Source organism: Rhea pennata, chromosome 4, assembly GCF_028389875.1.
Source record: "Rhea pennata isolate bPtePen1 chromosome 4, bPtePen1.pri, whole genome shotgun sequence".
Taxonomy (NCBI): domain Eukaryota; kingdom Metazoa; phylum Chordata; class Aves; order Rheiformes; family Rheidae; genus Rhea; species Rhea pennata.
This window is the reverse complement of record NC_084666.1, coordinates 26,030,200-26,057,261: the sequence shown is the minus strand read 5'-3', so window position 1 is coordinate 26,057,261 and position 27,062 is coordinate 26,030,200. Positions and strand designations below refer to the sequence as shown.

Sequence of the window (27,062 nt, the reverse complement as noted above, 5' to 3'; positions counted from 1 at the left end):
TAGATCTGATACTGAACTGAAGATGAAATCAGTACTGTCATTTCTGTATAAAATTTCGGTTATATTTTAAGGCATTATCACAGTGAATGTGCCTAGTGCATTCAATTTTATAACAAAACTAATCATTAATTTTATCGTTACTGATGGTAATGTGTCTTATAATAGTCTTCAGAACTGGTGCCTGAAATGTCAGGTTACTTTTTGCCATATTTTAGGGGAAACCATAGTATTAGTATGATATCTCTTATACTAATCTAATCCCATTTCAGCTTTTCCATTCATATTTTGTCCCCTTGAAACAAGGATATGCAAAGAGTGAGTAACTGTTTTGTCAACAGGGACCGTAATGATTAAAATGCAAACAGTAAATATGACTTCAGGTCTAGAATCGGATTACAGGATTAAAATGAATGAAAAACTGCTCTGTAGTAGGATTGCAAAGTTCCAATCAATATCATCCTTTCATATTTTTTAAAAGGAAAATGTGGGAAGTAAAGAAATGAGGCAAAGAAAGTGCATCTTGAGGTTGTTAGTGATGCTGTATTTTCTTGATTTCATTTTGTTTTATCTGTAGGTCCCATTCAGAAAGCTGCAATATCACTGGCATTCCATGCTTTTAATTTACATTACATCTGTTCTACTGTGCTATATATTTTGCACTTGCATTTTAAGGGTTAAGGACAGCTGTCGGTAGGTTAATATGGTAAAAGGGAAGAAGTAACAACACCAAACACCTGCACGTGAGCAAGCGTAGAGCTGCCACAGAACCCAGCTAGTCGCTGCGGGGTGCCTTTACCCACTTGAGATTGGAGGCGGCTGCGCCTGTGCATTTATCTGCTTTTGATTTTCTGGTGTGGATGGAGTACGTCATTCACCTTTTTAATCAAAGAAGGATGTGTTGCAGAAGTCTTTCCTGGTTAGTCTGAACCCACGTACAAAGACAGGGTGAGGGATATGACTCATGGATGCAGGAGGAATTAGTAGTGAATCTGTTTTAGCTGGTCTTAGCGCTCTCCCTGCTTATCCCTGGGCATCCTGCACTGCCCTTGGTCTGTTCCTTCCGCCTCTCCCCACTGCTGCTGCCAGCACAGCTCCTGTGCCCGCGTTTATGATGGAGTCCCCAGACAGGTCCTCAGGTTTTGTGCCAGTGGCATTCTCCTCCAGCTCTGTTCAAGACTTAAGTATTTACATGCTGCTTCAACCTTTTCTCCCATTGTAGATGGCTGGAGGATGGTAAAAAATTGAATCAGTGTTATTTAAAATATTGTTCAGGACAGCTGTACATCTTACTTCAGTAAAATGTAGATTTTCCAGCGTATCTCCTGAATCATGGGGAAGTACCATGAGAAGTGCCACCTCATAAGGAACCAGATTCTGAAAGCCTCTGTTCTTTACATATTATCTGTGTGATGAGGCCATGTTTTCATCTTGAACAGTCAAACTAACATAAGTGAAGGTTGGGGATGCTTCTGTAGTTGGTTGCCTTTTCAAAAGCAAAGGTGCTTGTTTCTAAAAACAAGCCTGAGAAGAGCTCTCCAAAACTGGCAGCACTTAAACCAGTCTGGTTTTTTTTTTGATCTTACACAAAATGTTAGTTACATCTTTTTAAACACCTAGAGGGACTCAGCTATAAATACATTGTAAACAAGTTTTTTAAAGGCATTACTGTTATCGGAGAGTCTAATCTTAGCATAAATCAGGTATTTTGGTCATTTTACATGTTGAGTTGACTGTTCAGGACAGTTTGACTCTGCATACGTAGACATTGTGACAATTAAACCATCCTGCTATTTACATTTAGATTGTAGTTACAGTTACTGTTGTTCCCTGATATTTGGCACCTCCTGTTATCAAAGGCAGGTCCGACTAGGTGCTGCATCACAGGTTTATAGTGCTTCCAAAACTGAGCCGCTACTTCCAGAAGCTGCTGCATAGCACCACGTATAGTTTCCTGATCATCTTACAGTAGCCTGAAGAACTCTGCACTACACACCACTATGATACTGGCCTGTCCATAAATTCACAAGAAGCCAACAGCATAGATAAATTGTGCCTGTCACCAGAAGAGTTTCATGTTGTACGTTTGATGCCTTGCCTTGGTTTCAGAAGAGGGTCCTGCACTCATTCTTCTTGAGCCAGTGAAACCTGGGCCTGTTAAGCAGTTAGAGCAAATGGAAAAGAGGATATTCAAAGAGTGGTATCAGATGAGAACAAAGTGTATTGACCCTCTATCCTCCAAAATTGGGTTCATGTGGAGTGGCCCAGTATCAAGCATATAGTAAAGATGAAAGGGAAGAAAACCGAAGCTTGGGAGCTTTACTGGAGAGAAGTAGACAACAGGGCATAGGAAGACAGTGCAGTATAAAATCCTGCAAACATGCACATGCAATGCCCACAAGCAGCTTGAAACTGGCATTAGAAGCAATACTTACTTGAACTTTGGCTTGTGGCAAATTGAAGGGAATTTGTATTTTCTTCCCTGTTTTCCTGTCTTAATCCCGCTGAAAGAACATGGCACTAAGCAGTGACTATCATCACAATGCATTTCTGATTAACAGCAAGGGCACAAGGGCACTCTCAAAATAGAAACAAAGTCAGGATTGTTTTAAATCACAGTGTTGCAGAAGTATTAAAGCAGAAGCCATAATTTTCATGTGTTCAAAAATAAGATGCATGCTACTGTAAATGGTTGTGTACAGTCATCTAGCTGCTACTGCCTGGCATAACCTTTTGCATTAGGTTTCTGTGATTCATCTTTTCTTTTGTTTCAGAGAGTCGTATGATTCTGGATGCCTTTGCCCAGCAGTGCAGCCGAGTTCTGAGTCTTTTAAATTGTGGTGGAAAACTACTGGACAACAATCACTCTCAGTCCATGATTTCTTGTATAAAGCAGGAAAATCCAAATTATAGCGAAAGACAAGAGCAATGTCAGCTTGGGAAAATGGTTCATAGTCAGACATCAGACATTTTAGACATAGAGATGCAGTATATGCAAAAGAAACAACAAACCTCAGCCTTTCTGAGAGTTTTTACTGATTCCCTTCAGAACTATTTGCTTTCTGGGAGCTTCGCTTCTCAGAACACCTCATCGGTAAATGATTTTACCCATTTGGCAGATGTGGATCCGCTTTCAACCTCTCCAGTACACACTTTAGGTGGATGGACATCTCCAGCAACTTCTGAATCTCATGGCCACCCATCATCTTCTACACTTCCAGAAGAGGAAGAGGAGGAAGAGGAAGAAGGTTACTGCCCTCGCTGTCAAGAGCTAGAGCAGGAGGTAATTTCATTGCAACAAGAAAATGAGGAACTTCGTAGAAAATTGGAGAGCATTCCAGGTAAATAATCCCCTGCCATATCATGTTTTCAGTCAGTGATAAACATAGTTTGGGTAATAGATTGTTGTAAGTTCTAGTCATTTTATTAAAGGTTGTGGTCATGGTTATTGAACACTGGAACTTGTCTTCGACCAAAATTCCGATGACTGAGCCCAGCAGAAAATTACCTGCTGATACTCATCCGTATGAATTGTGAATCCTAGGCTCATGAGCTGTGTTCAGGACATACGTGTACTTGCAATCACAAGTCCCAAACTATCAGTTTGTCATAGTAATCTGAAACTTAAACTTTTCTGCCTAACTATCTGTGATGTTGCAGCTACAAACCTAATTCCTTTTTCGGGGTCCGTTTTGGTTTCTTAAAGAAACTATTCGAAGTTATGTCCATACTTCTAACAAAATGGATTTTTATCTTGAAGTGTTTCTTAAACCTCTCTTAGCTCAGTGGAAAGCATAAATCTCCTCTCAAGTAAAATCTAGGAAAGGCTCCACAACAACTTCTCCAGTTCAATGGTCACTTTAAGGGGGAGAACGAAGCAGAATATCGTACCTAGTAGAAAAACCCTCTATAAAAAAATCCTTCCACACCCCTTTAAACAAGAGACTTCCATCATTGAGAGGCGCTGAGATATTCAAAGAGTGGTATCAGATGAGAACAAAGTGTCTTGACCCCCTATCCTCTTGAGTTTAAGCACAGGCAAAAATGCACTCAAATAGTAATACTAAAAGCAATTGGAGATTAGTAAAGATAAAATAAACAGGTATAAAATACACTTTTTTTCTGACATATCTATACACACTAGGGAGTTGCAACATTGCTAGCTAAAATTTGAAACGCTTAAGTCAGCACCATGCAAAGTTCATTGAACTAATCCCTAGATGAGAGAAAAGCATAGATAATTTAGCTGGACTGCAAGTGAGAGAAAATATTCCAAAGCTGCTAGCTATGTGGAGAGGAAAAAGACAGCAATAAACTGCTGTCTGAAAATGCAGATGCAGTTTCAAAATCTGAGCAAAAAGGAATTAGGAAAGGGAGAGGAGTTTTCACCATTCTTCTCCCCAGCTATTGATGTTCTGTTATTATTTATTTGTATTACGTGGGGTTGTTCTTTTGTGTACTGGTCTGTAGCTACTACCAGCAAATCTCATAACTGACATTGTCCAGGGCAGAGAAAACCCAGAACTGCCTCCAAAAATCTCAAGTCCCCATAATTCGTACACAGTGGACATTTATGGATTCATATACCACATGGAAGCACTGTATGACAAGGGGAATCCCTTGGACTTCATCTCCTGTTGAGGCGTAGTTTCAGAAATACAAGACCAAAAATGATCATTAAGGTCTATAATTTGACCTACAGCTTTCATCCAGTGATCTCTATAGAGTCCATAACTTCTCTCTGACATTGACTAAAGCACAACTTACGTTTAACTAAATAATATCCCAGAAAGTCTCTAAGATTCTGAGAAGCAGTAGATCTACAGCTTTCCCTGACAGTTGACTCCTGTGATTAATCACGTTGTTAAAAATGAGTGCCTGATACCCTGTCTGATTATTTGAAATCAGCTCTTACCTGTTGATTTTTATGCATTGCTTCACTAAATGGAGTGCTATTTAATACCAAGTACTTTTTTTGAATAAAGGTACTTTCATACTGAAAGCTGACTTAATTTCCCTCTTTAGATAAACTAAGCAAACGAGCTGTTTAAACCTCCCCAGATGAGTTTTCTCCTCTCTGCTCATTTCTTTAAAATTTGGACACTGGCAATACATGTAATATGTTCATGTCTGCCTGACTGAAAGTGAATAGTCTCTTTGTTCCTACTCACTGCTGCCCTGTTTATTTGGCCGTAGGTTGTGCGACAGCACAAGTCTCCAGACAGCTCCCAGAAAACAGTTTCTTGTTCTGTGTGCATTTTTCCCTAAACAAGTAACTTTGTATTTGGCTGTATTAAGCTACTAAGTGATTCAGATTGCTTTGACTGCCCTGTTTTCCCATTATTTGCTGGATCAACAATTTTTGGATCATCCAGTCCTGGTATCCTAGACCTTGTAGACTGCTGCTAGGATGTCTTCTGCTCATGAAGATCCTCCATTGACAAAGACTTGAGATGACAGTAGCAGGTTCTTAGTCAATGAATGTTACAGTCTACTGGTGTTGTGTATTGCTGCTTTTACAATCAGAGTGACACAGTCATAGTAAGTTAAATGCCTTTCAGAAGTCTGGGTATGTTACATCTATTCAACTAAACTTTTATCAGTCAAACCTGTAATATCATCAAAGAGCGACCTGTAATCTCATCAGGTTAGTTTGACAAGATTGACTTTCCATAAAGCCATTTTGACTGGCATTAATTATGTTCATATTCTTTAGTTCTTAGTCAGTTGAATCCCATGTGTGATCTCCTGTATTTTGCCAGGATTAATGCCAGGCTAAGCAGACAGTATTTACCTGGGTCATCACAATTACACTTCATCTTACTTTAAAAGAGGATAAAGTTACATAAATATAGTCCCTTTTCAGTATCTAGGAATGATAAAACACCTTGTCAGTGGCATATCAGTGGAAACAGAAATATCTAAAATAAATATACGAGGATATAAGACTTTGTTAGCTAGCATAACATCATCATGAAATGTATCCATTGCTGTTTAGGTAAAATACATATATATATATAGGACTAGAATGAACCAAATGTTTGAGGAAACATTAAGGACCACAGAGGCTGCCATTCTGCTATTGCTACATGCTAGGACATGTCTGAGCTCCTCGGTTAGTCCCTGCAGCTGCCACTGAGCAAGTTTAGTCAAAAATCAGGTAATGGAGTAAAGGAGGTGTATGATTTTTTTTTTTTTTTTTTTTTTGTCTAAAAAGGTGATTTTACTCTGGTGTGGTTCCAGAGAAGTTGCCACAAATTTCCTTTTGACTTGAAACACCCAACTCTGTGTGTAAAGAGGTACAATGCTGATTCTCTGCCCGGAGCACTTTTGCTGATCAAGGCAACTTTTGCAGGCCTCGTGAGGGACACCAGAAGGCCACATCAGAGGATTTTGGTATTGTTCGTCCCCATTGGTAATGTGAGACTAGCCTCAGTGAATGCAAAAACTTCCTTCCCTGCTTGGTCATACATCTCAGTCTGCGTGATTAATGCGGAGGAGAATGGCTTTAAAGGCCACCAGATTAGCATGGAGGCTGTTACACTGTCCTTTCAAGTTGCTGGAAGAGGGGGTTGTTGGCTTCGTGGTTTTTGCCTTTCACCTTGTGAGAGCAGCTCCGTTAGGCTCTTTGGGGAGAGTAGGAAATGCACACAGTGCCCTCAACCCAAGAGCTGGAGGCTGCCTGTAGCAACTCGATAAACATGATAAAAGTACCAGCCCGTCCCTTCTGTTCTATAACTGTCTCTGAATCATTTTGTCTTTTCTTCCTGAAATACTTAGCATTTTTTCACTTTCCATATGCAAAGGCCCATTTAAAATCCATGAGAGTTTGCATTCTAAAAATAGCTACCACAGTACAGCTCTAACTGTAGCCTTGCAAAACAACATTTGCATTGCTCACAAAAAGAATGCCAGGAAGAAGAGTGTTTTCTGACGAAATGTAAAGGCAATGACATTTTTGTAACAAATATTACAGAGGAAAGATGGATACTCCTGCATCTTTTGGACACAAAAAATAAGTTTTTTCTGTTATCAGCACTCCTCCCTGTGGCCCTCTGATGCAGTTATAGAAGCCCTCCAGTGTTGTAATATCTTTTTGGCTATAGCCAAATGGCTATACCACTCTTTGGCACATCACCACTGGAGAAAAATAATTACATGGGTGAAATACTGCATAAGTTTTGTTTCTTGTATTTTTTCCTCAAAAAATACCCATTTGATTTGATGGAAACAATGCATCAATTTGTGTGAAATCACAATTGTTTCAGATATGGAATAAATGAAGAAAAAAATCATATTTCAGTGCTTTTGTTTTGGAGCAATGTGGCAGTTTGGAATTTGTGCAGTTTTCCCTCTTATTTCTTTTAGGCAAATGCATTGACTAAACATTCTCAGATTTCATTTCAACTGAAAAAAAGAGAAACATTTTCATTCAGTGTGTTGTTTTGTTTTGGTTTGTTAAATAAAATCAGATCACTCCTGGAAGGAATTTGGCTCTTTAAATTTTTGAGATCTTAAAGAACAGAGCAAAGTAATTCCATCTATAGGAGGAAGAAAATGTGACCTAATCTCTCTCCTCCGTTCAAGAATTATTAGGGTTTTGGGGCATTCCCACTAGGTAAAATTAAAGAGTTATTTGTGAAACTGCATGTAAGACTTGCATCTAGACCAGATGCTATGTAAGAACCTTGTGCAGTACTCCTCTGATTCTGCCACTGTGATTTTCTCACAGGTGCAGGCCTGAAAGGGAGAAAATATTTCCCAGTGGTTGAAGCAAAGGCCTGGAGTCATGAGTGAGGTTTTGCCTCCTGGTGCTCTGCGCTTTGCTGCATGATTTCAGGCAAACCAGCCTGAGAATACCAAATGGGTGCAAAAAAGTAAGAGAAGGCAGTGGATGGTTAACATGGTAGTTGTAGTGACCTTATGGGCCCAGCAGCAAAAAAATATCCCAGCATAGGAAGGTTGGAGATGAAGAAAAAAATGAAATCTAGAGAGATGATAACATAAAGAGAAGAGGTGGGTGCTGGCTAGAAGTAGAAGCAAGTGGGATTTGCAGATAGAGTTAATATCAATGTAATTGAAAAAGTCAAAGTGTTCCAGAAGGGCTTGTGTGCCCAAGGCTTGACTGTTTTTTTCCTGGCCATATCAGACAAGCTAATAAAAGTATTCCCCTACAAATCCTGTCCTTTATGTTTTTGGAGCATTACATCTCCAGAGATCCTACTCCAGCAACAGCATAGATAAAGCAGCCATCAAGGGTTATGACAAAGATTTTTTTCATGTCTTTTTTTCCCCCTCTTTTTCTTGATGTTCACATTTCACTCGTCCTTTGGTTTCCCTTGATGTTCTGGATGTTTTGGTCTGATCTCTGGCCTTGCTCTGCTGTTCAGCTTCAAAGAGGAGGCTGTAAGGGAGCCTGTGCAGTCACCAAGTGCTTTACCAGGGCTGTTCTGCAAGACAGCCCCTGTGAATTGGCATGGTGTAACACAGCTTTAGTTTTAGATTTGGCCTTGTAAAAATCTGTGTGAGAACTTGTATCGGAAAGTTTTTGTTAAATGCCTTGGGGAATGAAAGCTCTTGGGAATTTTGTAGAAAATTCTGATTCAACCTTGCTAGACTGAGGAAGCCCTGGAGAAATCTGTCTCAAATTTGGTTTGTGTTTTACGGGTCAGCAGTTAGCATTTTAGTGACACAAACTACTGCCCCTACTCATCGTGGGCTCCTTCGTTTCATTATGACTTATTAGGAATATAAATGTATGTAGAGTTTTGTAGGCGAAGTCCCTGTCCTGAAGTCTTTACAACTGAAAGCGAGACTTCAAGGACAAGAAGAGGCAGCTTCCGCTAGGCAGAAGGAATGTGAAGAAACTTGCACAGAAGTAAAAGCCACAGAAGCATGTGGCAGCATTCCTGAGCTGGGAGAAGTGCACAGCTGCCTTCTTTTGTCTTTTTTTTCCCCTCTATTATTGGTTTGGCGGAGGTTTATATCCCAGGGGCATACGGAAGGGGCACATTCTTCTTCCTGGAAGAAATGCTTTGCACGAGGAAATTAAGGGAAAAGAAAAAAAAGAGTTTTCAATACAGATTTACAGAAGTAAAAAGGTTTTGCATTCCACCTGGAAAGCACAACAGAGATAAACATTTTTTAAAATAAAGGGATATTTTGCTATCATTTTTTTCCCATCCTGCTTTTGGCAGCCATGGTAGGTCAGTTTAGCCGGTCTTTAGTGCCCCTTTGTGCATAGCGTTGATTCCTCTGCTCTCAGCTTTCCGCTGGCTGCTTTCTGTCAAAATGTGTGCTGGTTTTGGTTTACCATCAAATTATAAAAATCCGAATTTGTCAGGTCTTGAACACTCAGATCAGTTATTCTTTAGTGAGTAAAGGGCCTTTTTCTCTATCTTTACCCTTGTCTCTCCTTGCTCCTCTCCTTTTTCCACCTCACCACATCCCAACAAGTTCTCCTCACAGGCTGTCCATGCAACTTTAGCTAGCTTTCAACTCACTATTGAAATAAATGAGTGCGTGAGCTAACACGGTAGAAGCCATGCTATTCCGCCCGCTTGTCCAAATCTCAGCCAGAGCAGGGTCTCAGTTTATAGTATAAGAAATTCGCACTACCACCTTTTTCATCAACAGGCTCTGTATTATTTGTTACATCTTTTTGGCAGTCAAGCCTCAGTTTAGAATGGCCCTAAAATGAACTTGAAGGAAGAATTGCTCAAGGTCACAGGGAGGAGGAGGAGGAGGACACGTCGCAGTGCTGTACAGCTCTTTACCCAGCAACTGTCAGGCTGAGCGGGCAACAGGCAGTTTCATGGAGCGGCTGGGTACCTCATTTAAAGCAAGCTCAAGTGTCTCTTCATTTACCACTCTCTGTTACGGCAGCATAACCAGACCTTGAGCGTACTGCAGTGAAGGCCTTATTTGGGGGGGGGGATATCCTCGTTTTGACCGATATCAATACAAGTGATCATGACTCTGTTACATTTATAACAAGCAAAAAGAGTTCAGCCCAAACCAATAATACAAGTATTCTTGGTACTTTACAAAAAGCTGGTTTCATAAAATCAAAAACAGTTATCAGAGCTGAAGGAAATAAAGAAAATAAGAGTGAGTGATAACTGAGAATCATTTAAAAAGGTTTTAGTGAAGGCCCAAAAAAGATGTCAAGGAGAGGAGGAATCATGTGGGTTATGAAAACAATGAGCTTAGAGGGAAAGTGAGGAGCAATTTCAAACATACCAAGTGAAGGAAAGGGGAAGTTGACAGAATTCAATAAAAATCAGAAGTTAGGGAGCAGTAAAAAATAAAATGGGAACAAAAGAACATTTGGAGCATTCTGTGGGCAGCGGCGTTAGGATTGATCCAATGCATTCTTTCCCAGGCAAATTAAAAGAAATAAAAGGAGTCCTAATACTGATACTGGTCCATTACTGGATGGAAATGGTAGATTTTGCCCATAATATGGACTTGTTCAGTAAATACTTCTGTTCTCATGCTCAGGAAGAGTCAAATGATGCAGTCATGCCACCATATGTCGATGATGGTAATCAGGAAGAAATATTTCATTTTCCGCAGTTAGCTCTGGGCGTTAACACACACTGAATAGCAGCTTCAGCTGGGTCTGCAACCCCAGCTGTCTACTGCTGCCTCCGCCCAGACAATCCGAGGCAGAGGGAGAGCTGAAGAGCTTGTGAGTCAGCACCAAAATTGCCGCTGTTTTTAGAAATGGCGAGCAGATGCTGATTTCAGATCAGGCCCGTACAGTTCAGGTTGTGAGACGAAACTGTTCAAGAGCTGTTCAGAGACCACCAGCCGCAGGGCAAGCCGTGGGGCATTGACACCGCGTGGGCACACCAGCTCTGCACCACTGAGCAAACGTTGGCATCTCAGCAAGAACATTAGGCGGCTGCTACCGACGCGTGGTGTTTTAAAGATCAAGAGATTAGGACACCTCACTTTAGGAGCTAAAACAAAATGGAAGTAGAGGGAAAGGGCCCTAACTATGATATTCATTAAGTTTGGGGATATTTGGGGTGCTCCCAAAGCCTGAAAGCTGCAAATATTGTATCAGGTGTTTGTAAAAGGATACATGAGATGGCCCAGACAACTGTAGGTCTGTTGGCCTGATACTGATCACAGAAAAAAAAAAACTGCACAGCTTATCCAGGATTCAGTAATAGAATATCAAATGAGAATAGTGGAATTAGGACCAGTCAACATCTTGCCAAATTATAGTTTTGATGAGATGAAAAGTTTGGTTGATGAAAGTGTTGTGGAGGTATTCAAGGTGTTATATAACACTATGAACAGAAACAAGGAGTGATAAAAGTGAAAAAAAAAAAGTAAATAGTAAATTGCTGTGAGGCAGCCGAATTTCTAGAGGGATCCTCTGTGGCGCTGTTCATAGCCTATGTTTTTAATATTTTCATCTGTGTCCTGAAAGAAAATACAAAATCATTGCTAAGAGTTTAGAGATGCTAGAGATAGCAGTGAGTGAGGAAGTTGACAGGTTATAAACTCAAAAACTGTGCACATGATACAACCCAGTGTAATTATTTAGGCACAAAGACCGTAGGCTTTATCCAGTTTCAGCCACTGGGAAGCAGAGAAAGATTTGGAAGATGCGGTAGATGTCTGGCTGAATATTGCTGCACAGTGTGGCCGGAAAGGCTAGTGTGACTTTGGATGGAGGTGGGTATAGAGACTCTGCTTTTAGCACTGACAGGCCTATTACTGGATACAGATGCCCACACACGAGCTCAGCAACTCAGGAAGGTTAGCGTTAAACTCGGAAATGTTCAGCCAAGAACCACAGATAGCAGCAATGGCCTGGGAAACTTGCCTAGAAAGAGAGAGAAATTAAGTTGTTTAGCTTAAAGCCAAGACTGAGAGATGATTTGACCACTGACTATAGGTACGTAACCAGTCCTTTTGTCATCCAGGAAAATTAAAAGATGCACAGGCAGACTGGAAATAAGGCTTACCTTTTTAAGGGAGGAACAGTACACACAACTAGCTAAGGGAATAGCCAGCCTCACTGGGAAATGGTGACTTGAGTTTTGCTGGTTGTTAGAGCCTGGTGTAAGGAGGATTTAATGTAGGGAGTTTCGGTGCTGTGCAGAGCAGGAGGACAGGCTAGCAGATCACACCCTAGCTTTTGTAATCAGCACAGTTTGTAGGAAACATACCATTCAACTATTTATTAGAAATTACGATATTCCACAGAGAAAACCATAACATGCTTTGCCAAAGAAACACTTATTACAGCATATAATAGAAAATGTTTACCGCCTAGAATAGCAATGAAGTCTTAAAACTGATCAACAAGCAATGAAGACCTGCCACCTCTTGTGCATGTCCTGTTTATTCACTGCTTAGCATCTGAGCATGACCAGCTTTCCCCGAGCATACAAAATGGTCTGAATTATCTTGTTCTCTCCACTTAGCTTACTTGAAGACCCCCCCTTTTTTCGCTTCCTGTGGGCTAGATGACTTTGCCACTTTCAGTACCTTCTCTGAGTCACTGACATTTACACTCTCAGTTAGAAAATAAAGACCGTGGAAACTCACCACCTGCCTTCAGGGTTTCTGTTAAATCATAGCAGGCAACTGTTATTTCTAAATTAGCATCTTTTCCATTGGTTACAGCAAGCAGGGATCCCTGTTGTTAGTGTCATTGATAGTGGGTATATGCATAAGCACGCAGAGAATCAGCTCTCTAGGTCATGATCTTAACTCCCTAGTGATCACATCAAAGCAAAATACATAAGCAAGTAGGTTTAAATGATTATTCACACTTCCATTTGGGAGCCATAGGCTCTTAGAAAGTTGTATGTGCTACAGGCTTTGGAGGAAACAGTTCCACTTATGTCTCAGCAATGAGAACATTTGGAGAACCGTAAGATGGACACAGATGCAAAACTAGAGCTTTGGCGCTCAGGCCTTGAGCTGGCCTTTTGGTGATTTCCTTTAGGGTTCTGTTGATACAGCAGTCCAAGAAGCCTAACTTTGCAAATAGCGTCTGTTCTCTGAAAGGTTGAGGTTATTTGTACCCAATAGCTTGTGTGATGCATGCAGGTTTTATGAGTTAAAAGTCCTCAAAATGTGCTCCAATGATTAGAATGATATAAAAATCATACATTTTTGTGCCTGAAACATTATTGTTTTTATGAAGAGGACGTGTAATAAGCTTCAGCTATCTTTTGTTTCCTTCATATTTCTGGCTAGTAATGAGAAAGCACCAGCATTTTATCATCTGGATATAGCTAAAGTAGAACTCATGTGCTGGGAACACAAGAGGCTAAATAGTTTTCTGTTGTCTCCTTGCTTGTGCCCTTTCCCTTTAGAAGAACATAGGTAAATACACTTTTGAAAAGTCTGGTGAAATTACCTATAGCGGTAAAAGATCACCCTGATCTGTAAGATCAGATCCTAAAATTGGAAATTTATGACACATTATATTTTGCACTCTTTCAGTGCCTCACATTGCGCCACGTAATTACAGGTAATGAATGGTACCAAAGATGGCTGACAGCTATCATCAGCAGGTACTTTTGTGATAGAAATAACCAGAAAAGCAAAGGCAAACTTAAAAAACTCTTTTGAACCCAGGTTCGTGAGGACCAAAGAACTCCCAAGCTTCCAGGTGTTGTTGATGCTTCAGCAACTGTGTGTTCAATAAGCTTGCTAAGTGGAAGTGTCATATTTAGATAGGACAGTGTTTTCTAACAGCAAGAAAGGGATAATTGAGAAGCTCTCAGCTATCCTCCGTGTGCAAGTATCAGGCATCTTTTCTTTCAAGCAACAGTATAGTCACCTGTCATGGCCTTTCCCATCATTATTTCACCTCCAAGAAGGTACAAGGAGATCAAGGTTGCCCACACTAACTTCCACCTGACCAGGAGTTTATGAGAACCTCAGCACAGAGACTCTGACGTTGTCCAGGACAGTGAGCCTTGCTCATCTATGAGCCTCTTCCCTGAAAACCAGGCTAATAACAGAGTAACATTATAATTCCCAGAGTAACGGGGAACATGATGACATTCCCAGTTTAATCTTATGTTGGCCACATCACACAGCAAACACATACAAAAATACAAAGCACACTCCAAATTGGATATTTTGAGTAGGGCACAATTTCCATTTGCACTCACAGAGCTTCTACTAGCACAATGCACCTCCAACCTAATGCTAATCAGCAGGATCATCGGACAGAGCTTTTTCCAGCTGCCCAGTCTACACCCTCAGTTAGCATTTTATTTATTTTCAGCAGGGGCTTGAATAGCACTGGTGTAGTTTGTCCCTATCATCATCATTATGGTGAGCACCGTGTGCTGAAGAAAATCAGCCTTTGTCGGCCGAATCCCCATCCTTCTCAGACGAGGCTCTCCAGGCAAGTTCATCCAATTCCCTGTGACAGTCAGATGGTGCAGGGTACTGGCCACAGAGACTTGCTTGTTCTGACAAAATGTGTAATTTTGTTCCCCAAAAAAAGGTTCCCAAAATATGATCTCATCCTTCAGACTTGGAAAAAAAGAATTCTTCCCCCATGACCTTTCCTGTATATAACATTGGAAAAAAAGCAAAATCTTCTCCTGACGCAAACACCTCCTCCAAACGTCCAGTGCTCTCAAACATTTCCTGAGGTTATTACATTTGTCTCTTTTATTCTACCTAGGAACTTGCTGTATCGATTGAATGTTTTGATTTCTGCTATATGCTAAAAATGCAATTCTCATTACAAGAAGGTTATAGAATATGTTGGTGAGATTATTGAACTTGAATAACCCTCTGACTTTTTCAAAATTGAAACATTTTCTAAAACCATCTGATGACACTTAGAAGTGCGCTTTTTTTTCCCCCCCTGCAAAAAAGTCATCCATGCTCCCCTGCTCAGGTACTGCAGCAATGTCGCTGTGTAGCAACTACACGTCTGAGGCACTGCACAGGCCTACCTATAAGCAATTAAGCCAGTACTTGACATACTAACTTTTTTCTAATCCACAACCTTGTAACCTCATACAGCAAAGTAGATATCAAATGAAGCAGGAGCAAATACATGGATGGTCTTTGCAGTGTGTGGTGAAATGATGAAGGAATTTATCCATATCTGGCATTCTGCGCTGACTTGCATATCTGGCCAACTAAACATCATAGCACTTAGTCCACATGCAAAACAGAGTGAAGTACCTAGACAGGGTCACAGTTACTCTGCACAGTATGCCCAAGAAACAGTGCAAATATCTGGGGAAGAGCACTGCAAATTAATATCCTACCTTAACACATTTTCAGCGATTTGAGTGCTTTCTTTTTGATTGCCAGTTTAAGACAAAAACAGCCCAAAAATACTGGATTTTTACAGCTGTAAAGGCTGAATTCCAAAAAATAAAAAAGAAGGAACACTGAAATTTTTTTTCTGGATTTCTTAGCTGAAGTTAGGAAGATCTCAAGCATTTTACAAAAACAACCCATAGAAATTGTAAGATTGACAAGGTACCTTAAAAATGATGCTCATTTAGTCAAAAGTCTATCTTAATGTTGTGTTAATACCTGTTTAATTCTCCTACTACATTTCAGGCTCAGGAGAAAAGTACAGTATCGCAGAAATACTCCAGAGTTAATCAGGGATATGGCAGCATCTGCTTAAGAGAGACCCATAACTGAATCAGCCCTAATTAACCTGTCACCTCAGCAGAAGGGAATAGGATGTTGGTACCACTGCCAAAAAGGAGGAGGGTGATGGGACTGGAAGGAGGGAGCACAAGAGCAAGAGCAATAAAACAATTTGCCTAACTCCTAGTTTTGTAACAAATTTGGGAGGAGGGAGGGAAAAGAAATTGAAGTATACAAATCATTAAATCTAGTCAGTGTAGTTAATCAGACTGTAGTTTCAAAAACATTTGAGCATATTTACATGTTAATCGATGCCTGATTTAGGTCTAAGAAATGTTTTCTCCTTTGTATGGTTTGGGCTGTTTACCGTATTTACAGGGTTTTTTATTATCATTACTGCTTACCTAATTTATATTTGTAACTGTAATAATTTCAGACTAGAAAGAGCTTTGAAACTAGTGGGCAGAAAATAAAAGTGATGTCAGAGTTCTCAGCATACAACGCCTATTTTATGTTTATTGAAAGAAATGACTGCACAAAACAAAATGAGGAGTATCTCCTATTTGAAGTAAATCTCAGGAAAGTACCAAACAGATCCTGAAGAACACTGCTTGATTTAATATTGTTGCTCTATTTTGTGCTAGATAGCTAATATACAGTAATTGCAATTTGTTTCATGCAGTGCCCTGCCAGACTGTTTTAGATTATTTGAAGACTGTACTTCAGCATCACAACCAACTTACGATACCACAGCCAGCAGACCATCCGACCGAGGTAGTATACAGTGAAGACAAGCTACATATCTTTATGTTTGAAAATTCTTTGAAAACATACAGGCAAATAAATCAGTAGGTGCTGGAAGAATATATTTAGTAAAATTATGTAAAATCTTTATGAAACTGTCATTCTTAGGTACAGTAACGCTCCACATGGAAGAGAGTCATCACTAACGAATCTGAGATGACTTTATGGAGCAATGTATAATGCCCTCTAACTGTGCCAGCTGCGGCTGTGTCGTTCTGGATAATTTTTCTCTCCGCTTTCCTCAAGAACGTCGCTTTTACGGGTGGCCTTTAGACTGGGGCTGGTCTGGTGAAAGCCCTGCGTGGGGCTGGGAGATGAGGCAAGGAGTGGGCCCTGCCGAGCGCCGTCCCGGTCCCGGTGGCTGCAAACGGGGCGGCAAGGGCCGGGGGCAGAGGGGCTGCCTGGGCACAGCGGGGACCATCGCTCCGGAGACAGGAAGGTGCCTCTTAGAGCCTAGTTGGGGTCATACTGTCTACTGCAGGGGTGAAAACCGAGATACACATTTCCTTCATTTTACTGACAGACCCATAATAGAGACTTCTCGTAGTGTTTGGATGGATGTTGACAGTTACATGCTAGATAAAGAATTGGGGGATTTTTCAGTTTTGTTACTTCGGAAAGTGCCGCAGTGAAATAGCTGGAAATTTAAGTCCTCCTCTTGTATAGCAGATAGGTATATAGATTTGGATAGCAGCTGCAGTGCAACTCACGTTAATTTTGCTCCACCATGTTTCTACCCAGGCCTGTTAAAATGTCTCAGGTGGCTTTTGGCATTGAGACTTTCCTGGCTTAGACTGTGCGTATTTGAGGCGTTTACCATGCACGTTTTCAAATGTTTGGTGTATATATGTCACTGGCCATGATTCATGCAAACAAAAGCCTAAGAGGGAAGACATAGGTCTAGTCTAACCTTGCACTGCTCTTCACCTAAACTGTATGTGGTACAAGTCTCACATAGCCTCAGCTTCGCGGAGGACACCTTGCAGCAGCTCAGGGCTTGCATCACTTTGTTTCTCCACTCAGTTTTATCCTGTGCAGATTCATATATATGTGTGTGTGTATATATATATATATATATATATATATATACACACACACACACATACATTATACTATATATAATAATATATGTGTGTGTGTGTGTGTGTGTATGTATGTGTATGTATGATATTATATAATATCATTATATATATATTATATATAATATCATGTATAAAATACATGTGTATCATTAGCTGTTATCACCCAAATATATTCCAAGCTTTCATTTTCCTTTTTATTATTATTTTCTTTTGCTTAACTAACATTTTCAAGCACTACAAAAATGAGGCTGTTCTGTAATGTCCCACATGGAATAGCTTGTCATGATGTGACAACATTTTTTATTCAATTAAACACATAGTAAGATGCTAATCTTTTATTCATAAGCTTAATCGTATACAAATATAAGCATGAACACATTTGTACATCAGTTCTTTTTTCAGGATCAGCTTATTTCCTTTCCGGAAGGCTTTTTGTTTGTTTTAGTTTAATGACTGCTGGACGCACCGAATTGCATCAGATATTTGCTAAGAATCTTTCGTCCAGAAGTGCTTTGCTTTCAGAGGAAGCAATGAAAGTGTGTCTGCAGCAGAAACACAGTAATTGTTTAACAGAGCATCATAACACTGTATCATGTCTTTGGAGAAGAACGAGGGAAAATATCCTAAATTTCAGTGGGAGTAGAAGAGAAGTATAATATAGTTTGGGCTGAGGAAATTACGCAAATTTTATTACCCTCTCCCCAGTTAATAGGAATGTGAACTCTCATTAAATTTGCATGTGGGGCCTTCTGCACCAGATTTAAGACTGTATCTCCATTAATACAACACACCTGAACACAAGGGTAGCTTTTTAGGGTAGCTTGCTACTTAGCAAAGCCACGCAGGAACATCCATCCCTAAAACACATAAGCAGGCCTTGAGCCTTACACTGTGCAATTACAAGCTAGCGTTGAATTGCACATGGGTGGCCCAGGCCCACCGAGCAGGACGAGGAGCCTCGAGAGTTAACCAGAGTTTGTAACGTGCTTTGGTGTCCATAAGAAAAGTTCTTGCTTTGCTAGATTATTATTTAATAGGGGGGAAAAAGTAAGCTTTGAAATCTGTAGTCGGAAAATTATTAACTTTAGGTAGAAGTGATGCTGAGCAAGCTGCTGAAAAAAATAAATGATAACATGGGGATCAAATGGTCCTGTGTCTTGCCACTTCAATGGAGCAAGCTAAGGAAATATTGCTTCAGTCTAAGAACATAATACTACCAAAGGGCTTTCTGTAGCACCTATCTCACCATGTTCACAGAGGAAGAGTTGAGCTGGATGAAGGAGAACGTCCTTTCCACAGCAGAGCTCCTCAGCCACATTTTCGGCTTCCCAGGGACATACTTACCTGGTATAAATTAAAGCAGCTTGTTGTGTCGTGATCGCAGAGGGAGGAACTGACCCCGTCCCTTAGACAGCGGTGAAAGCTGACAAATAGTGTGAAGGGAAACTCTCAAACATTAGAGGGTTCAGCTGTAGGTAAAGGGCCTTTCCCTTAGGGATTACAACACTTGGACTTAAAAGCAGTGGGAATGAAGGGTTGGACTTTGGGTGGAGGAGAGGGGCCCAGCAGATGGACACAGCCCATCTCATCCTTCATATTTTGGCTGCCTTGGCAGGGTTTGGGATTTGCTTACAGCTGCCTCTGCCAGCAATTTAAACCAAGCTAGCTAGCTTTACGATGAGGCGAAAAGAAGCACATGAGCACAGGGATGCTAACATCCCGCCAGAGAGGCGGTGACATCCTGAGTCGTATGAGCCCCATCATCACCACCCAGCTAAATGCAACCTTCCACGTATTTATCAAAAAAATTAAAAGCAAATACCCAAGGAAAACTTCATGCTCCCAGAAGACTTTTATAAATATATGGAAAAAGGCGAGGGTATCCCTTAAAACAGTTTCCAGACACTGAAGATCTGCAGACAAAGAGGGTGACTCTGGAGGAGCTGCCCGCAAGCGCGGCGCACAGCTGCCGGCCCCGGCTGAGCAGGGCGCGATGCTCCTTCCCTTCCTCCGCGCTGAACTCCTGCCTGAGCTGCTCCTTTTGCTAATCCAGCCTGCAGATTTATGTCTCAACAAATAAGTTGCTGTAAAAATGAATGAGTCTCTAGGAGGGTTTGGGCTTCTTTTTTTTTTAAATATACTTTAATTGCTTGGGAATAAGAATATTAACACTACCATCTTAGGTTAATTGACTTATCCTGAGCTACACTATTTTATCAGTGGCAAGAATTAAAGTAATACTGTTTAGGTACAGTTGGCTAAGGAGGGCTTATAAATGTGTGTGGGTTACAGGAAGCTCCATAATTAGTCCCACAGCACTCATTTAATGTTGGAATATTGAAGCACACAAATTACGAAGGTTAGAAGTAAAATTTGTTTCCAGCTGACATAGTGGCATTTGTGTAAAGCTATAATTTGAGTTAATATGGCATTCATTAATAGTAATGAAGCTTTTAGTTTTCATAGTTGCTTTATTTATTTTCTTTATATTTTTCACAGTAACATAACTGCTGTCAGGTTTCAGGTGTATTCTACAGAAGTAATAAATTTATAATAAAAATAGAGCAAAAAAGTCATCTCTGAAGTAAACCATCAGCTGCCATGAAATGATTCGTTTGATCACTCTCTTCAAAGACCTTTTTTATACATTTTAAAACATTAAGAGGAAAGGTTATATTTAAACAGTATCTCCAGCCACTGGTTCTTAATACTTTTTAGCCTGCCTGTTAAAGTGCAAATTATAAATAACCACTCTCTCAAAATGCATTCCTTGTCCCTCACCAAATTCTGGTATAGAAAATGGAAATGTAATTTTAGAAGTACTCATTCTCTGTAACAGCAATTGCTTATTCACTACAGTGTGTGTGTGTCAGTATCTCAGCTAGTTAAAAAGCATATTTTTTATTACAACTGACATCTTTTCTTATTTGCCTTGTAAAATATGAAATGGAAATATTTCACTTTTTCAGGGGAGCAAGCAGTTGCTGAACAACTATCCTGTCTACATCACTAGTAAACAGTGGGATGAGGCTGTAAATTCTTCAAAGAAAGATGGAAGACGGCTACTTCGCTATCTCATCAGATTTGTTTTCACAACCGATGAGCTTAAGTACTCATGCGGCCTTGGAAAAAGGAAAAGGTCAGTGCAGTCAGGAGAGACAGGTCCTGAAAGACGTCCTCTGGATCCAGTAAAAGTAACATGTCTCAGAGGTACTGCATCTTTTCGCTCAGTGTCCACCATACGTGATCTCATTTCACCACATTGGCTCTGGCTCAGTAGAGGCGTTTGGCTGACAGTTACAGATCTAGGAGGGGTTTCAGAGGCAAATGACAAGCAGATAGAAACCTTCCACACATATAAATGTGTGTGTGTGTGTGTGAGTGTGTAAACATACATATATATATAAATATATATATATATTTATGTATATATATGTTAATTTATAAGGACAAAAAAAAATGGCTGCTTTTTTAAGACAGGGGAAAAATACAAGAGCACATGATACTAGTAGACATGAAACACCCAGAAGGTAAATCAGGATCTTGATTACTCCTTTTTATAAGAAAACAACAGGATGACATTCTTTGCCACTGATACACAACAAAATGAGCCCAAGAAATATTTTTAGCCCAAAGTATAGTTAATATGTGACATCAAGGCCACAATGTATCATTGGAGCCAAAAGCTTACCAAAAGCTTCAAAATAGGTTTGAACATTTGTTATGGCCCAAAACATCTACAGGTTGATTAGATAGAAAGTGTATACAAATACATTGACAAGGATGTAACTTACTTTCTGGAGCACTGACGCAACGTAAAATGAGAAAAACAGTGAGAAAAACCCTTATGTTTAGCAACAAAAGGAGAAGGAGTTTGCGAGCATTTCACAATGACAAAGAGTGAGGATGCTGCACAAAAGAGAGTGGCAGTTCATACTTTGGTTTCCTAAAATTCTTAGAAAGACTTATTATTGGGCTTTATAACGGGACATACAAGATACTACTTTTCAAAGCCCAGCTAAAAACATGCTTTTTGTTTCAGTGTCTGGCTTTCATATGTTTTGCATTTCTTTAATTAACCAAAAATTCATAGTATTTTTATAACCGTAAAAATACTATTTACAACTGGCTTCAAGTTTTTACTAAGCAATGTAATGAAAAAACTAAATTTTTGGTCAGCTGATGATAAAAATATTTGTATTCATATAACTGGAATCCAAAAGGGTTACACATAAGGTTGAGCCTCTGCCCATTTGGATTAGAAGTATTCAGCAAAGCCATGTAGATTAGACTTTTAGTTGTGGTATATTGATGCAACCAGGTAATGAGCTCGGTTTTCACACACAGACAAATTAAAGCAAGTTTTAGTGGAGGGGGGTTATTTTTTGTTTTTTAACTACACAGGAACTTCAACATCTGTTAATCTGCTATATGGTAATACACTACCTCAGAGCGTAATATTAAGGGAAGGTACATTGCACACATCGTACTGCACAGAGGTCTGAAGCAAGATTCAGGGTGTCAGAAGTTCTCTTGGAAACTAAAGGCTAATACAAGCGTATTAATCATTTATTAAATGGCTTTATTCTAATAATCTATGCACAAGCACAGAGTTAATACTCTTTCCTTCCACTTTCTGCTCCCTGCCTCCCACCAAGACCAACAATAAAGCCACCTGCAGATGATCTTTTGTTTACTACTGCTCTCCTCTTGGAGGTACTAAACACAGTGAATGTGTGGAGCACTCCGTGGGGAGAAAGGGAAAGGCCAGTTTCCTTGCTGCTTGGAAGTTCAGACAGGAAGTCAAAATGCTCAGTGTCTGTGGACCAGTCAAGAGAGCAAAACAGATAGCTGTCCCTTTGGGCTTTTGCGTCTGGGTGGGAACACTACCCTTTCTGCAATGTCAAGAGTCTGATAGCGGCACCTACCCATTTGCAAGCCAAGGTACCTGGTGTCTGACTAATTCCCAGCACATCCAATTATGCTTTCGCACCATAGCAGGAAGAACAAACTGCTTCTCTCTGCACACTCAGAGTAGATTAAACTTCTATAAAGATTTTAAATGTATTCCTATAACTGACTGATGTCTGGAACTGTTTTAAAACAGCCTGGCAGGCCTAAATTACAGCAATGCTCCTTTACATAGTAACCATTTCTTTGAGAAAAGCACCGGTCTGTGGAGCCTCATGTGAACATAACAAGCTAGGAATTGCCACTGCCTGTGCAGATTTACAAGGAAATGACTCTAAAACCAAGATAGCTATCACTTTTGCAGATACACCGCTAGAGGAGCTATGCAAAAATCATGTCCTAATTGTCCAACAGATGAGATACCTTGCAGGCATGGTAACTCATGTTAAAGCACAGTATTCCCTGGTCTCGAGAGGTTGTGACAGCCATGAAGTTACCTTATGCCACTTATTGTGCTGTTGGCTTGTCAACAGTAGAAAATAGAATTCAAAAATATCCTGGGAGACTCAATAACACATGAGGGAATAACTAACGTTATAAAATAAATAAGAAGTTCAGGTTCCATGTAAGATACAGTGTATCCAATATATCTAACAAGATGCACCCTCTAATTTAAAATTGTATTTGGATATTTCAGAGTCCAAATATGCCTGTTTTTGAGATATGACTAGCATTTATATCTCTAGAATTGGTAAGGTGCCTTCTGCAAGTTTAGCATATTGCATGTCAAAAATCTGAAATTATAAAAAATGTAATCATCTCATACAAATAGCTATACATGCAAGCAGTAGCTACTTAAATAGACAAATTACATGTAGTACAATTCATTTTCTTGTGCATTGAAAACTACTGCTTGGCTCCAAAAGAACAAATTAGTCCTCTCATCTCATTTAGCTATTTCTAAGGCCAATTTAGTCTTTGAAAAATAGGTGTCATATTCAGAAAGATTAAAAGAGTAGGACTTAAAATGAAAGATATTCCAAACAGAATAGAGCACCAGACTGAAATAATGGAAGTGACATTTTCAGGCACATTGTAAGGCTACTACAGTCTGCAGATGTTCAAGTAGCCAGCAGAGGGAGATCATAAAGATCCAGGAAAGTAATCACAATGAAGTACAAACACACTGCAGGTTTCAAATGAAATACATCCCTTTTCATATTAATTTCTCCATGTATCGCACACCTTGAATTATAGCAATCACCTAGAATTATTTCTTTTTATTTCTGCAAGAAGAGATTTTATCTCCTGGTCCTGTGCATCACATAATTAGCTCAGCAATATATATTGCATGTGGAGAAATGCACAGAAATAAAATAGGTCCAACTAGCATTATCATGGCATTTCCCATAAGGCTCTACTTCCGCTTAAGTAGAACAGTAATGCCCTGTTTCTTATTTCCTGTTACCTTTTGATATCCAGGCAAGAACATATGCTGCAAAGACAAGTTGTTTTTGTTTTTTTTTTTTATCCTTGCATGTTTTCCTGCAGAGTTCATTAGGATGCACTGTACTTCCAACCCTGACTGGTGGATGCCCTCCGAAGAACAAATAAACAAGGTATTCAGTGACGCGGTGGGACACGCTCGGCAAGGGCGCGCAGTGGGGACTTTCCTTCACAATGGGAACTCATATTATGAAGGGACTGACCATCCGGGATCACAGGACGAGGTCTTCAATAGAGGTATGCAGGATGGATCTGGCGATTGATGGCAGTGAGAGGAAACTCATACAACGGTAGCAACCCCTTAACTTAGAAGAGACTATTTGTTGAATATACCCTGAAGTCATTTAAGAGTCCAAAGCATGTCGAACACACACAGCACACATTCCAGCTCCTCCATCCTATAATGTCCCAGTTACCAGAAAGAAACCCATTCCAAGACCTACCCTGTGGGACTTCTTAGTGCCTATTATTTGCAAATCCTTCATAACCCCCTTAAAGGGAAACTACAATTTCATTTCATATAGTTCTAGGGGAAACGTGATACTAAAAAAAAATTACAAAAATTTCTAAAGAAACAACGGCCACCCTCATGTCTGCCTACTGATAACAAGCCCAGATCTGGACTCTGGGACGGAACAACTAAATGCTGTTTGCTCTCCCCAAGTACGAGATACAAGAACAAGTCTGCATGCTTGTGACAAAAAAGAAATGGTCTCCCACTTCATAACAGAAAGTAGCATAACTATAGAGGTTACATTAAAATACCACACAAGATGGAAAATTCAGGGAAATCCTTTAGCCAACTATCCCAGGAAATTAAGCTTCCTGCCTAAAACAGCAGCATTCGTCAACAGCAGAATCCTCCAAAGACTCAGAACAATAACAGGCCCTTCTAACAGAAAAAAAATGCTTTATATATCACATAGACACTACATTTATCTACATTTTTAGAGGATTAGTTAATCATAACAGTTTTCATTAAAAATTTGATTACTAAAAAACAAATTGCCCCATCAGAAGACAAGTTCTGCTTTGTCTGTTCCTATTCTGCTGCCGTACTACTTAGCTTTAGAGGTTTTAAATTGCCTTTCCTCGTTCTTGCTTTCATTTGTGGTTTGTACCTATTCCTTGAAATAAGAGATCAGGCAATGTGCTGGTCCTAATAGTCAGATGCTCCATGGTGCGCTCAGGGGAGGGTTGTGTAAGAAGAGCCTAATTTAGCCTTTTGGTTGTATGGCAGGTTAACATAGGATATAGACTGACCGAGAGCTGTAAAACACAACAAATCTGTGCTGAAACTGAAGGCAATTCTCAACAGAATATAGTATTGGAAGCAGATACCAACTTTAGAAAAAAGTCAGTCCACTCAAAATTTTTATCTTAAAAGGCTTAAGAGCCCATTGTCACTCCAGAAGTTTGGAAAAATTGATACACTCTAGAAACACGCAATGCCAAAGAAACCATCCCCTTTCTTTTCTGTGTCAGGCTGCTTCAATCGATTTCCCCTTGTCAGGTCGCTCAGGCCACGGTTGCCCTACTTCAAAGCCTGAATCAGCTCTTTTTGAGGCAGCATTTTCTGACCGACAGAGGCAGGGAACTGGTTTTTGGAAAGAACATTCACTTCACGTTTGACCATCTCTAGCGCTACCTCATCGTTGATTCTCCTGAACGCATATTTCCTACGCCCCGGCTCTCCTAACTGCCTTGTGCCAACCATTAGGGAAGCTACTAATTACTCCTTGTTACCGTTCTCCTCTCCTTCCCGACCTCCTCCCTCGTGCTGGGCAGGGAAAGGTACACCCGACCCTTTCCTTAAAGATCCGGGGGGCTTTCTGGTGTGAAGTGCTGCTCTGACTGCTGCCTGACCCTGGAGGAAGGGCTGAGGCAGTCTCTCAAACGCCCGCTCACTCGCACGATGATTTCTTCCTGTCATCCGCCTGCTCTTTGCCTGCTGTTGTGAACGGCCTCTCGCTGCCAGCCACGCAGGGCACGCTGCCCCTGCAGAGCCGGGCCGGGCCGGGCCGTCCCTCCCGCATCCGCCGGCCAGGACCCGCGAGGAGCTTCAGGACGCAGGCTGCAGCGGGCACCACTGCAGCTGTGATCTCTCCAAGCCAATATATGCTTTAGGCCCTTAAATGTCCAGTACCTCTTAATTCAGTAGGCATTTGGTTTTTTAAAAAAAAAAAAAAAAAATCTTATTTTTTAAAAGAGTTTTGAAAGGCTCTCATTTACTTCCTAAAAACAAACACACAATTTAATCTCATTGGACCTTACCAGGCCATCAGGTTTTGAACAAAACCCCTCACTACAGGCAGGAGGCGATTTCATCTAAAAGGTCAATGGCATGTAGTGGCCTACTGGGAAGAAATTCCGTGTATAAAAATGTCACAGTACAGATATGCTATAGTAGCTTTTCAGTGTTGAACTTACACTTTTTTAAAAGAACTATAATAGAAGATGTTACATTGCTCAGATGGTGTAAGTCTTGCTGGTATATGTTTAATGTGGTGACACTTGCCAGAACTACTTGGTAAAACATGTCAGAATGTGTGAGTCGACATTATACTGTAAATTTGTCCACAGCCGTATGTATCATGCTGTATTTTTGTAAACATTGTGATGGTTTCTTTCAAATATTTAATCGTATGAGATTAAAAATAAAAGCACTTCATTTTAAATAGTCACAGAACAGAATTACTGGACCTCTCTCAATAATCTAAAGATTTTGCTGAAATAACTAGTAAGTCTAGCTTTATCTTTAGTGTAGAAAAGTGTAGCCAGCCTCCTGGTGCCACTCACAATTCTGCATTCTCATACTGTGCAAAATAACCAAATGTGTATTTTGATCCTGAAAGCCACTTTAGCACTAGAAATGGCTTTGCAGGTTTGGACCTTTCTTTATAAATAAAACTTTGCCCTCAGCTGCTTGTGTGCAATCGCCAGTGACATGAATAGCAGTCACAGATAGGCATTAGAAGACAGGAACTCATCTTTTTTGTTCATGTTTGCTTTTTAAACAATAGAGTGTAACATCATTTCTTGTTCTGTTTTGTTTTAAGCTGCCACCATGGCCTCTCGCCCTAAGCCTTTGCGTTTATAAAAACTTATCGCAACTGCTTTTTCTGATTAGTTCACACATGAGGCATT

General features: G+C 40.2%; 1 protein-coding gene across 1 annotated transcript in view; it reads left to right on the top strand.

Moving 5' to 3' along the window:
• BEND4 (BEN domain containing 4) overlaps nucleotides 1-24,178 on the top strand; it is a 30,529-nt gene extending 6,351 nt beyond the window's left edge. Inside the window, exons 2-5 of the mRNA XM_062574756.1 lie at nucleotides 2,772-3,338; nucleotides 16,295-16,386; nucleotides 20,468-20,708; nucleotides 23,961-24,178. Of these exons, the coding sequence (XP_062430740.1) occupies nucleotides 2,772-3,338; nucleotides 16,295-16,386; nucleotides 20,468-20,708; nucleotides 23,961-24,178 (1,118 nt within the window). The remainder of the gene's footprint in view (nucleotides 1-2,771; nucleotides 3,339-16,294; nucleotides 16,387-20,467; nucleotides 20,709-23,960) is intronic.
• Nucleotides 24,179-27,062: the final 2,884 nt, after the last annotated feature.